The sequence below is a fragment of the Polypterus senegalus genome, chromosome 1 (genome assembly GCF_016835505.1).
Source record: "Polypterus senegalus isolate Bchr_013 chromosome 1, ASM1683550v1, whole genome shotgun sequence".
NCBI classification, from domain to species: domain Eukaryota; kingdom Metazoa; phylum Chordata; class Cladistia; order Polypteriformes; family Polypteridae; genus Polypterus; species Polypterus senegalus.
This window is the reverse complement of record NC_053154.1, coordinates 321,440,871-321,455,570: the sequence shown is the minus strand read 5'-3', so window position 1 is coordinate 321,455,570 and position 14,700 is coordinate 321,440,871. Positions and strand designations below refer to the sequence as shown.

At 41.3% G+C, this 14,700-nt stretch overlaps 1 protein-coding gene across 1 annotated transcript in view; it reads left to right on the top strand.

Annotated features, from left to right (window-relative positions):
* pdzd8 (PDZ domain containing 8) overlaps nucleotides 1–14,700 on the top strand; it is a 277,412-nt gene that overhangs the window by 129,086 nt on the left and 133,626 nt on the right. Inside the window, exon 2 of the mRNA XM_039737116.1 lies at nucleotides 6,498–6,623. Within this exon, the coding sequence (XP_039593050.1) occupies nucleotides 6,498–6,623 (126 nt within the window). The remainder of the gene's footprint in view (nucleotides 1–6,497; nucleotides 6,624–14,700) is intronic.

Here is a 14,700-nt window from a genome sequence, read left to right as displayed (position 1 = left end):
CACTTTACTATCTGGGATTGGTGGATGCCAGGAGAACGCTAGCTTCTAGACTGCATAGTGCCTACTATAAAAGTTTGGGTTAGAATCATGGCAGGGTTTAGGCTAGGCCCCTTGGTTTCAATGAAGGGTCCCCTTGATGTTACAGCATACACAGACATCTAAACAGTTGCGTGCAACAGTTTGTGATGGCCCTTTTCAGTTTTAGCATGACTTTGCCCCTGTGCTTAAAGCAAAGAACTGTAAAGACATGGAGGAACTCGAGTGGCCTGCACAGGGCCCTGACTTCAACCCCAGTGAACACATTTGGGGTGAATTGAACTGAAATAATGATTGTGAGTTATATTTTTCTTTTCATTACATTACGTTTACTTATTTTGGCTGATGTCTTTATCCAAGGGGATGTACAACATTTATGATACAATTTTTTCCATCTTTTTTTTTTTTTTGGTTTTTCCAATTGGAGGAAAGCCAGGTCAGACAAAGTTTTGAGGTCAGGTAGTAGTAAGTATTCACTAATCTTGTCCCCATAGAGTGGTGAGAGTATCACATGTTGATTAATACACGAAAGTAAGAATTTACACAGAAACACTTACTTTGTGTACATGAGAATAAGGACCCTGTAGACATGTTTTTAATACATAGTTTGATATTTCCATCATGGGGAGAGGAGCATTGCCTTATACTGTTTACAGTAGATTATTATTGAAGTAATATGGTTATTTAAGGTAAGGAAGATGGACATCTCAAGGTAGTTCCAAAAATGATGAATCACTTTATTTGCCATTTTTCGCATACCCAACTTACTCTCCAGAGACACAATGATAAGGAGAAAGAAATTTCAGGCCAGAACACAGGGTTAGCTATTTTTTTTTACAGATCCCCTGAAGCAATGGCAAGTTAAGGCATTGCTTTAAGGCCCCTTCTGGCACTGCCGGCATTCAAACTGGCAACCTTCCAACTACCTGCGAAGATCTTTTAGCCCGAGAACCACTAATCATGACACTGGAGACTAGAGACGTGTTGCATGTTGATTTGCACGTAATAAAATAAGAATTTCACTGTACTCTGTACTGGCCACACTAATGACATCATAAACCTATTATACTTTGCTCCTCACTGTATTGGGCCCATCCCACCGCTGCCACCAGTATGGGGCTGTGCAATTCGGCTCCACCCTCCAGGAGACCATTTTGGGAGCTACTTAAACCCGTATCACCTGGTAATGTAACCAAGGGATGGGCTGCAGTAAATGAGGCCACACACAGTGCTTTAATTCAAAGGTGCCCCATTAAGTACAGTTAGGAAGTGCAGTGCTTTTTCTTCTCGATAAATAATCCCATAAATAAATCTATGTATTCAATAAATAAGCAACCCAGTGTTTTTCTGAACAGTTTTCAAGCTTTCACATGCAGTTCACATTGTTCGCGCTGAAATCAAAACAGACTGGCTATAGCGTTTTTCACCCATTCGCTTCAAGATGTGCCCAGACTTAGCAATAAATGATATAAGTCACATTACTCAAAACATTGTACTATATGTCAGGAGCTAAAATGAAGAAGGGCCTCAAACTATATGTTTCAAGCTAAATCCACAAACACAAAGGTAAGATCTGGAGATATTAACATATTTGTGTACATGCCAGGGTTAACATAGTGATACTGGTAACTTTATGTCTCTCTGTCAATCCCAGCTACAATTTCCCTAACAGCTTTGTGAGATTCAGTCTCAGATAAGGATTCAGAGAAAGAAGAGGTTACCATTAGGCCTCAGTACTACAGAGCAGTGAAGAAAATCAAAAAGCCTCATAGTTTGTGCGTAAGTTATCCTGCAGACTCTGCTTCTCCTCACTGCGAGGCATCAGCGCTACCACTGCACCACTATGCCACCCTACAATCGTTAAACTTTATTCAGGGACAGGTGAATATGTATGTAAGCCTAACACATAGTAACATGAATCTGCTGGACATCTTATCTTATGAAAAAGCAAATGTCTCTGTCTGAGCCAGCAAAACGGTGAATGCCAAACAGCTCTTTCATTGTTTGCGTCTCAGTTTGTTTCCTCTATTTGAGACATGTTTTCATCAAGCACCAAGTCAACAACTGCTGGATTCATACCAGAAGCATAGTCATGGTCCTGGATGAATTTATCACCCTCCTCCTCCTCGTCCAATGTGTCGTCCTCTGTCGGTCGCTTTCTCCTTTTCCAAACCCCTGATCTTGAAAGTGGAATGAAGAAATTATTCAATTCAAACAATTTACTGGCCACTTCCTTCTTCAACAGTCACTGCCCTGTCTCATACCGTGACTCGTGAAAATCCTCGTTTTTTACATTGACAACTACAAACTTGTGTATGATGACTAACTGTAAAGCTCCCTGTCTGGATAGCGACGATCCATTTAGATCGGGTTTCCACAGTGTATGGAAACTAAGCACATTGTTGTACCTACTAGAAGCTGAACATAAAGGTACAAAACTACATTGAACTGTTGTAGAGCTCTCTGTACGCTGAAGCTTAAACTTCTTTTTCACGGACATTCTTGCCACTAAACAAAAATCACATTTGCAATATGGAGAAAAAGAGTGTCTGAACGTGCTGAGATTTCACCAGAAGTACGTCAGCACTACCCTGTTGAATGGTGAGTGTGGAGTGAACATTGCTTTTTGTAGATTTTTATTTTTAGGACTTTCTGATTTTATATTTGTATTTCCCTGTTTTCAGGCTTTGAACTTCACTAGGGGTACATCTAATGCTTAGGATGCGTGGCTTTCTCTTTGTTGCCTTTTTAACCTTTTTATTACTTTTTTTCTCGAAAACACGTGAAAAGTGTTGCATCTTTTGAGTTTAAAATTACATATTTATTAAATCTGATCTTTCTACTGCATAATGTGTAAAACACTAAAAGTACAAAGTCAGAAATATGGAGAGTATAATAATGATATAAGTAATAATAATAAGGAATAATAAAATTAATGCTGATATTGTATAAATTGTCTAAATGTGTCGCTGGTGTGCTATATCCTGAAGCATGATATAAGTAATAATAATAATGAATAATAATAATAATACAATTAATGCTAATATTGTATAAATTGTCAAAATGTGTCCCTTATGTGGTATATCTTGAAGCACAGTATATTACACAATCCAGTGTCACAGTTGGGACAATAGTAGCGTGATTTTTTGCGGATTTTCTTTACAGGCTGATCAGCTTTTGAACGGCACATGTGATTGACATGAGCGTCACTTTCAGATTCATCAGAATCACTTTGGATTTCACTATCCACTTCAGTTTCCCTGCCAAAAGACTGATTCACTTCATCATCACTGCTTGTATCACTGTCAAGATCATGCAACACCTGAAAATCGTTTCTTAGGAGACACCATTATGAGGCTAAGAGAAGCTGTGTCTACACCGCTGCCCGGATAACACTCGGGCCTGTCACTTATGAAAGACATGCCAATATCGTTTCGGCACTAATGCTGTTGCCACTTTTATAGTCTGAGTAATCCTTGAATCTATACAGTTGTCCGAGTGACGTTAAGAGCTAATGATTTTAGCACTGTTTTTACAGCCCAAGTGACCCTTGGGTCTAACACTACGGATGTTAATATATTGTAATCTTTCAGCCAACAATACACTACTTAGTCATCACTACTAGGGGGCGCATTGTTTTACAGCATGTTTCGTTGCTGTCTGAATTTCTGTGGTAGATATACAGTGTATCCGGAAAGTATTCACAGCGCATCACTTTTTCCACATTTTGTTATGTTACAGCCTTATTCCAAAATGGATTAAATTCATTTTTTCCTCAGAATTCTACACACAACACCCCATAATGACAACGTGAAAAAGGTTTACTTGAGGTTTTTGCAAATTTATTAAAAATAAAAAAACTGAGAAATCACATGTACATAAGTATTCACAGCCTTTGCTCAATACTTTGTCGATGCACCTTTGGCAGCAATTACAGCCTCAAGTCTTTTTGAATATGATGCCACAAGCTTGGCACACCTATCCTTGGCCAGTTTCGCCCATTCCTCTTTGCAGCACCTCTCAAGCTCCATCAGGTTGGATAGGAAGCGTCGGTGTACAGCCATATTCAGATCTCTCCAGAGATATTCAAGTCTGGGCTCTGGCTGGGCCACTCACAGACATTCACAGAGTTGTCCTGAAGCCACTCCTTTGGTATCTTGGCTGTGTGCTTAGGGTCGTTGTTCTGCTGAAAGATGAAACCGTTGTCCCAGTCTGAGGTCAAGTGCGCTCTGGAGCAGGTTTTCATCCAGGATGTCTCTGTACATTGCTGCAGTCATCTTTCCCTTTATCCTGACTAGTCTCCCAGTTCCTGCCCCCCACAGCATGACGCTGCCACCACCATGATTCACTGTAGGGATGGTATTGGCCTGGTGATGAGCGGTGCTTGGTTTCCTCCAAATGTGACGCCTGGCATTCACACCAAAGAGTTCAATCTTTGTCTCATCAGACCAGAGAATTTTGTTTCTCATGGTCTGAGAGTCCTTCAGGTGCCTTTTGGCAAACTCCAGGCGGGCTGCCATGTGCCTTTTACTAAGGAGTGGCTTCCGTCTGGCCACTCTACCATACAGGCCTGATTGGTGGATTGCTGCAAAGATGGTTGTCTTTCTGGAAGGTTCTCCTCTCTCCACAGAGGACCTCTGGAGGTCACTCAGGTTCTTGGTCACCTCCCTGACTAAGGCCCTTCTCCCCCGATCACTCAGTTTAGATGGCCGGCCAGCTCTAGGAAGAGTCCTGTTGGTTTAAACTTATTCCACTTACGGATGATGGAAGCCACTGTGCTCATTGGGACCTTTAAAGCAGCAGAAATTTTTCTGTAACCTTCCCGAGATTTGTTCCTCGAGACAATCCTGTCTCGGAGGTCTACAGACAATTCCTTTGACTTCATGCTTGGTTTGTGCTCTGACATGAACTGTCAAGTGTGAGACCTTCTATAGACAGGTGTCTGCCTTTCCAAATCATTTCACATCAACTGAATTTACCACAGGTGGACTCCAATTAAGCCGCAGAAACATCTCAAGGATGATCAGGGGAAACAGGATGCACCTGAACTCAATTTTGAGCTTCATGGCAAAGGCTGTGAATACTTATGTACATGTACTTTCTCAATTTTTTTATTTTTAATAAATATGCAAAAACTCAAGTAAACTTTTTTCATGTTGTCATTATGGGGTGTTGTGTGTAGCATTCTGAGGAAAAAATTAATTTAATCCATTTTGGAATAAGGCTGTAACATAACAAAATGTGGAAAAAGTGATGCGCTGTGAATACTTTCCAGATGCACTGTATACGCGATTGTAACAAGCTAATAACATTTAGTGAGTTTGAAAAATGAGTGAGCTGTCTTTAGCTTTATCACAATGAGGGTTTAGCAGAATGTTTTATTCAGGGTTGTTAAATCATTTTTCCTTCCCCACTAGGATTTGTGAACATTGTCCTTAAAGTGTATTTTTACAAGGAAAGGCAAGAAAGAATTACAAGACGGATCATTTGTTTGGTGGAGTAGCAGCAGCAGACTCTGGTGGTGAAGTCAAAATGTTTGATTTTCCAAGCAGTTTATAGTCTGTTCTCTCCAGTGGTCATAAAGTAATAATCTTTATTGTATAAAGCATCATTAACATCATGTGCCACTATAGTAAGATAACAATGCTTCAGTTGTCTAAGCAGACCAGCATGCTAAATACAAAAGAAATGTTAGACTGTTGGACAGTCGGTGAATTCCTTGTGTATTTGTGCAAGTCTAGTAGAGCTACATTTATGGCACTTTGATGTAGGATAAAAAGTAAAAGAATGGGATAAATTAATAAATTCTGGATGGGGCCTTCAAGGCTACTAGCAGACCAAGTTTTTCTTTTTGTACGCTAGACAAACAATCCAGTCTTGGCAGTGGGGGCCATTGGAGCTCATAAGTAAATGGAGTGCCATTTAAAATCTAAGTTTGTAGATTTGAAAGTCAGAGATTGCAGGATCTCCGTTGGTTTTATCTAAAAGAGTAAGCAGTGGGTGCAATGGTTTTGTAAAAGCAGGTTGGCTGTGCTATATTCCTCCCAAATAAATTGAGGGAAGTCGGTATAAGTGCTTGGGTCAGCTTTCAGGGGTGGGTGCCTGATGCTAGAGGAGTCCTAGTTTCAGCCCACTAGGGTTAGATACAATGGTTGGCCCTAAGGGTTTATGGTGTGGTAATCTAACTATTTAGTAACTATCTAGTTACTATACTGTATCAGGAAAAAGAAATACCTCGTCCTACCTGCTCAACCACCATAATTTTAACAGGACAAGCCCTATATAAAAAGTTGAATAGTACCATGATGCCATAAACAGAGCATGTTCAGTCTAAGCTGGCCATGTCCACTAAATTGCTGCACCATATAAAGTTTTGAGCTGGAACCTTATACATATCTGGGGGCTTTGCTTTTTCTGCAGTCTCACTTGAACTCATTGTGTCTTGTGCCTTTTCTTTCCAGATATAAGCCATTCTTCCCATTTCAAGTTCAACCGACCACAGAGGACACAGTGGAGCTTGACTTGACTGTCCAAGACACGGGGCTCACGGAGGGGCGTCTGAAAGTCACTTTGGTGGAGTGCAGCAGGTGGGTGGTGTGCCATATTCTTTCAGGTGGTGCTCAGATGCCCAAGTTCACCGTGTGATAGTAGTTAAAGCTTGTCAAGTTGTTGCAGCAACCTTTGTTATGCTTAAGGGCTGCGTTTGCACTACCACTCTGATTTGACATAATTCTGATTTGTTTTTCCACATCAGAACAATCTCAATGAATACAGGCTGTTCAGCCCAAGGAAGTTCACCAGTCCTATCCACTTAATTCTTCCAAAATATCATCAAGTTGAGTTTTGAATGTTTGTAAAGTCGTACTGTCTCCCACAGGACTTGGTTACTTATTCCATGTGTCTGTGGATCTCTTTATGAAGGAAAACTTCCTAATGTTTGTGTGAAATTTACTATTAACAAGTTTCAAACTGTGTCCTGGTGTTCTTGATGAAGTAATTTTAAAGCCACAGTTTTGATCCACCTGACTAATTCCCTTCATAATTTTAAACACTTCAGTCAGGTCTCCTCTTAATCTTCTTTTGCTTAAACTGTAAAGGCTCAACTCTTTTAAACTTTCCTCCTAACTCATCCCCTGTAGCCCTGGACTCAGCCTAGTTTCTCTTCTCTGGACCTTTTCTTGTGCTGCTATGTCCTTTTTGTAGCCTGGAGACCAAAACTGCCTACAGTACTCCAGATGAGGTCTCACCAGTGTATTATAAAGGTTGAGCAGAACCTCCTGTGACTTGTACTCCACACATCAAGATGCTATATAACCTCACATTGTGTTTCCCTTCTTAATGGCTTCTGAACACTGTCTGGAAGTTGATAGCTTAGAGTCCACTATGACTCCTAAATCCTTCTCATAAGGTGTACTGTCGATTTTCAGACCTCCCATTGTGTATTCAAACCTAACATTTTTACTTCCTATGTGTAATTCTTTACATTTACTGACATTAAATTTTATCTGCTGAAGCACAAAGACCAAAACTGCACCCAGTACTCCAGATGAAGCCTCAGCAGTGTGTTATAAAGCTTGAGCAGAACGTCCTGTGACTTGTACTCCACACATTAAGTCACTATTCTGGTATTCTGTTAGCCTTATTAATGGCTTCTGAACACTGTCTGGCAGTTGAGAGTGTCTAGTCCACTATGACTACGAAATCTTTCTCATAAGGTGTACTTTCAATTTTCAGACCTCGCATTGTGTATTCAAAAACCCCCCAATGGAGATCAGACACGGGCCACTTTTGTATGTTGCACTGGATTCTGATTCAGTTTCCATCACCTGCATCCAGACAGTCATCTTGGATGTTTATTCAAGAATATGTCTTGGTTACCTGCTTTAAATATGTCTTGTGACATTTCAAAACCAAACATGGAGGATGAAGCAAACAATTACTGGTGCAGCTACTAAAAAAACATTTTTAATAAATTTGTTTCCCGATTGACTCAAAATTCTATTAAAAAAGACCAGCACCAAGAAAAACAATTTCGGGATCCAAGGTTATGCTTCATGTATGATAAAATGCATGTGCAATACATATATGGCCACAGGTTTGTGGACAATGGACAATCACGCTTGTATGGGCTTTATAGACAAATCTTGAGCATTAATATAGAGTTGGCTCAACTTTTAAAACATTAACAGCCTCTACTCTTTTTTGAAGGCTTTCCACAAGATGTCGGAGTCTTTTTGCAGTAATGTGTTAATGCTACCAGAACAGCATTTATGAGGTTGGGTATGGTTGTTGGACAAAAAGTTCCATTTCAGCCCAAAGGTGTTTAATAAACTGAAAGTCAGAGCTCTGTGCAGGCCACTTGAGCTCCTCCATGTTTTATGTCAGACTTGTTTCGTGGACCTCATTCAAGGCTGCCCTTTGTCCTCAACTCTTTTTATAACTTTTATAGATGGAACCACTAGATGCAGTCAAGAAGTGAAGGGTGTCCGGTTTGATAGCCTAAGGATTGCATCTCTGCCGTTTGCAGATAACATGGTCCTATGAGCTGTGACCTTAGACATGTACTAGGACCCATTGCAGCTGAATGTAAAGTATCTGGGATGAGGATCAGCACTTCCAAGTCTGAGCTCATGGTTTTTAGCTGGAAAAGGATGGAGTTTAAGTATCTTGGGGTTTTCTTTATGAGTACGGAAAGAAGGGAATGGAAGATCGACTGGTAGATTGGGGCAGCATCTGCAGTCATGCATACGTTGTACTGATCAGTAGTAGTGTAGCGAGAGCCTGAGCCAAAAGGCAAAGCTCTCGATTCCCTGGTTGATCTCTGTTCCTACCCTCACTTATTGTCACAAACAGTGGGTAGTTGCCAAAAAAACTAGATCTTGGAAACAAGCAGCAGGGTTTCTGGGCTCACCGTTAGAGATAGTGTAAGGAGAAGCTCAAAGTACAGCTGCTACTCCTCTGACTTAAACAAAGCAGGGCAGTTGAGGTGGTTTAGGCATCTGACTAGGGAGCCACCTGGATATGCCTCACTGGAGAGGTGTTTTGGGCATGAGGTGGAGACCTCTGGACAGATCCAGGACATGCTGGAGAGATTATATCTTTTACCTGTCCTGGGAGTGCCCACAGTATCTCCTCAGGAATAGTTGGAGGAGGTGGCAGAGAAAATAGATGCCTCAGCATCATTGTTGCTACCGTGAGCTGGACAAGCATCAGAAAATGGATAGATGGATGGAGATAAAACATGAAATATCTTTGTACTATTCCCAATTAACTATGGGTAAAGCTTTACAGATCACTGCTTTCTGTTTATGTCTGCCTTTTACATACTCTTTTTTTAAAAATTGGTAAGAGTTGTAGTGTATATCTGTTCGGACGCTATATTAAATGACTACTAACTTGGTTCCCAGTGTTCACTCGATGTGTAGCACATCATACACTTTGCAGAAGCATGATAAGAACTGCACACCAAATGTAAACCACCTGATAGACTAGCACCCCATTCAGGCCTTGTACCCCATGTGTGGCTGGGATAGACTTCTACTTCCCCAAGACCCTGCTCAGCTTGGAAGATGAATGATGTAGCCCCTATATAATTGTATGCAACTATCAGCTTAGTCCTCAAGACTCGCTTGCTGTGTAGCCCTGCCCTCACATTCCAGAAATAAAGCTTCTTTTAAAGCTCTCCCTACAGAGTGGCATCATATAAAATCCCTGCCATTGCCTCACTTTGTACCTTTTCACCCGCCAGTGCTAATATTGCAGAGACAGATCCTGCAGTACTGTGCACTAGTGATCAGTAAGTTTCTTTGCATAAAGAGTCAGCTAAATGTTATTTAATAGAACTAGGGTGGCATGGAGGTGCAGTAGGATCTGGTGTTCTGGGTTTGCACCCTATACCTGAAGGTAGTCTGTATGGGTTTGACATGTTCTTCTTGTGTCTGCGTGGATTTTCTCTCACATCCACAATGATTAGGTTCATAGATAATTCCAAGTGGGCCCTAATGTGAGTGTCTGTTTCCTGCTTTCTGCCCGGCCTTTCCAGGCACCCTGAATTGGATTAAGAATGATAGGTTGTGTTAAAAATAAATCCAGTGGAAGTGACCTAGCCTAGCTGTCCAGATGAATAGCAGGGTTCTTTGCTCTGCTGTTAAAGCAGAAAAGCCTCACTCATTGTGTTCATGAGAAAAGTGATTATTAAAAATGTCTAGTGAGAGGTTGAGCAGAGTCTGAATAAACCTTCATATTTCCTAGCAGTCCAAATTTAAGCCATGTTGACCATAGAGCTTTTTAACCTTCTTCTTTTTGCTGTGTTTGTAGTTTCCATGTTTTGGTCCCTTTTTGCTTCTGCATTCACAATGTCATAAACATCTCTGACAAGATTCTGTCACAGACCATAAGCAGAGGCAGAAGACTGTAGACGTTTTTACATTTTATTCAGGGAGCAGAGGCCGGGGCTTAGAAAAATAAAGAGAGTGGCTGAATGCTGCATATCAAATTACAATCTGCCAGTTTTCTGCTTCATTTCTATAAGAACCAGAAGCAGCAAATTATGCCCCGTCACAAAGGGCCCATGTAACCAAATCTGATTTGTGACAATGGCTGCCACGGTTGGTAAAAGAGCCTGAAAGGCACCGTTGTGCCTGCTGTCTTAGAGGCCATATCCTATTCCTCACAGATCATTTTGGCTTCGGCTGTGGAGCATTAAAGTTTAAAACCAGTCATCTTGTGCCCTTAATGGCCAAATGATTTTCAATGAAAGGCTGGGTTAAACTGGCATGAACAGCTCAGATCCTGAAAATGGCCTGCCTGAAAAATTCATTCTGGAACATCCATTTATTAATAATGTAAACCGTGCGGTAGCCCACTGCTTGTAAAGTCTGTCATCAGATCTTTGAGTCTGAAGGATTGAGTGGAGCCTAAGATGTGCCCGTGTTTAAAAGCCTGTTGGTCATTTAGTAGTGAGGTGTTGCTTTGTATTACACTCTTCTGCGTCTCATAAAGTCTTTTGTGAAAGGACATTCAAAAAATAAAGAATGAAATGTGAAGAACTGTTTAGAACAGCTTGTGATGGATGGAAATCAGGAACGAGAAATTATGAGCAAGAAAAAGTTGGTGCAGCATAGGGCATCACCCTAAGCGAGGGAGGGAGTAAAATATACAAACATGGCAGCACAGGAAGAAGGGCATCACCAAGGGGCAGCATCACTAGTATAGGAGATATGAAGGACAACAGGGTCAGAGCATAACAACTAGAGTGGAGTGTGGCACTGGGCAAAATCAGAGTAAAGTCTTAAGAATCTCAAGAGTAGGCAAACCAACAGCTGCCTAACCATTCACTAAAGGCTCTTAAAAGGGCAAAAGGCCTCCTGTTAGAAAAGGGGTGATACGTGGTCCAAACTTGAGAGTGGGATCTTGCTGTCCTTTTAAAGAAATAATCAGGTGCTGTCTGTTTCTGTCTGGCCTGTTAGATATAAGCACACAATACCAGTTCAATAGATGCAATTTGTTTCTTTTTAAATCGAGGAAGCCTGCTGCCTAAGTCTCTTGGTTATTTAAGACTTTCAGAAGGCTAAAGATGCATTGGATTAATGGACCACCAAAGGGCACTATGGCCTGATGGCCTTGAGACGTTATATCACATCATCTCTGTTGTTCGCCCTCTTGCTATATATAATATAGTAGTAGTAATAATAAAAATAATAATAATCATAGTAGTTGTTGTTAATAATATTATGTACATTTATATAGTACTTTTCTCACTACTCAAAGCATTTTACATAGTGAGTGGGGAGTCACTTCAACCACCACTAATTTGCAACACTCACATGGATGACAGCCTTTTTGCACCAGTATGCTCACCACACATGAACTATTAGTTGGTGGAGAAGTGAGAGAGAGAGACAATTAGAGAAAGGTTAATGACTATTAGGGGGGCAGAATGACTAAGCTGTGGTGGGCAATTTAGCCTTTACATCAGGATTCACCCTACTTTTTACAAAGGAGGCTCAGGCATATTTAATGACCACAGAGAGTCAGGACCTCCAGTTTACATCTCATCCGCAGGATGGCATCATTTTTACAGCACAGTGTCCCCATCACTGCACTGGAACATTGGGATCCACCTTCAGATCACAGGTTAGGCACTGCTGGTAGCTTCACCAACACCCCTTCCAGAAGTAACCCAAGCTTTTTTCTGGTTTTGTGTCCCATCTAATTATTGGCTCGGCCTGAACATGCTTAGCTTCAGGTGGATTACTGTTTCTGAATTGCATGTGGTATGTGCTGGCATATACTGTATATTTGTATATTATAGTGTGTGTGTGCCATATATATATATATATATATATATATATATATATATATATATATATATATATATATGGAAGAGAAGGTCTGTGATACGGTTTGCATTTGGTGCTGGAGAGCCACAAAGGGAGAAAATGAATCACGTATCATAAAGCAGTTTTTACTCCAGAGCTCTGGCCAAGTCAGGCGTCAGAATAGAACACAAACCCACAAACAATCTGTGCATGTTCCTCTGTAATGCTAAAAACAAGAAATCGACAGCAGAAACACGAAACACAGTTTATAGCATTCCATACAGTTCTTGCCCAGCGGTAATCGCAACACATATACATGAGCATCGCAACACCGTCAGAAGAAAGGACTCACGATCACTGATCTATACGCCTACTGCAGTGCATCCGGAAAGTATTCACAGTGCATCACTTTTTCCATATTTTATGTTGCAGCCTTGTTCCAAAATGGATTAAATTCATTTTTTTCCTCAGAATTCTACACACAACACCCCATAATGACAACATGAAAAAAGTTTACTTCAGGTTTTTGCAAATTTATTAAAAATAAAAAAACTGAGAAATCACATGTACATAAGTATTCACAGCCTTTGCTCAATACTTTGTTGATGCACCTTTGGCAGCAATTACAGCCTCAAGTGTTTTTGAATATGATGCCACAAGCTTGGCACACCTATCCTTGGCCAGTTTCACCCATTCCTCTTGGCAGCACCTCTCAAGCTCAATCAGGTTGGATGGGAAGTGTCAGTGCACAGCCATTTTAAGATCTCTCCAGAGATGTTCAATCGGATTCAAGTCTGGGCTCTGGCTGGGCCACTCAAGGACATTCACAGAGCTGTCCTGAAGCCACTCCTTTGATATCTTGGCTGTGTGCTTAGGGTCGTTGTCCTGCTGAAAGATGAACCGTCGCCCCAGTCTGAGGTCAAGAGCGCTCTGGAGCAGGTTTTCATCCAGGATGTCTCTGTACATTGCTGCAGTCATCGTTACCTTTATCCTGACTAGTCTCCCAGTTCCTGCCGCTGAAAAACATCCCGACAGCATGATGCTGCTACCACCATGCTTCACTGTAGGGATGGTATTGGCCTGGTGATGAGCGGTGCCTGGTTTCCTCCAAATGTGATGCCTGGCATTCACACCAAAGAGTTCAATCTTTGTCTCATCAGACCAGAGAATTTTGTTTCTCATGGTCTGAGTGTCCTTTAGGTGCCTCTTGGCAAACTCCAGGCGGGCTGCCATGTGCCTTTTACTAAGGAGTGGCTTCTGTCTGGCCACTCTACCATACAGGCCTGACTGGTGGATTACTGCAGAGATGGTTGTCCTTCTGGAAGGTTCTCCTCTCTCCACAGAGGACCTCTGGAGCTCTGACAGTGTGACCACCGGGTTCTTGGTCACCTCCATGACTAAGGCCCTTCTCCCCCGATCGCTCAGTTTAGATGGCCGGCCAGCTCTAGGAAGAGTCCTGGTGGTTTCGAACTTCTTCCACTTACGGATGAAGGAAGCCACTGTGCTCATTGGGACCTTCAAAGCAGCAGAAATTTTTCTGTAACCTTCCCCAGATTTGCAAAAATCTCAAGTTAACTTTTTTCACGTTGTCATTATGGGGTGTTGTTTGTAGAATTCTGAGGAAAAAAATGAATTTAATCCATTTTGGAATAAGGCTGCAACATAACAAAATGTGGAAAACGTGATGTGCTGTGAATACTTTCCGGATGCACTGTAAATCAACAGGACATACATTTAACTGGGACAATGTACAAGTAAGATTTAAGGCCATTACTAAAAGTGCCAGAGAGCTGGCCAAATCTTGGCTATCAAATGAGAATGGCATCAACAGACATTTGGACATAAATTCAGCATATGCAAACTTAAGAAGAACATGTTCATAATAAATAAAACTTTACAACCAATTAGACCCCAAACCCGATCACACTGACTTGTCAAACACCCCCCTAATCCTAAAATATTTTTTTTCTATATATTGCCTTTGATTCTTGAAAGTCTAAGCATTAAGCATTATCCTCTGATGAAGGCCCCTGCCAGGGGCTGAAAGCTCAGGAATAAAAACTACTTACGTGATTCATTTTCTCCCTTTGTGGATCTCCAGCTGCAAAAATATATATATACCAGATATGAAATTTCCATCTATGGTAAAAGTAAGCCCCCCCCCACCCTTGCTGTAATAGATGGTGTTGCTCCTCCAAGTCTGTGTTTTCTGTAAATGTCGGGCAGTCTCACCCATCAAATGGGAGAAAATTTCCCCAACTCCTCCATGCAAAATTCTTCAGGTCATTGTGATGTTAGTTGGATGTCTTGCATACACAGCCCATTTAACAAATACCCACCACAC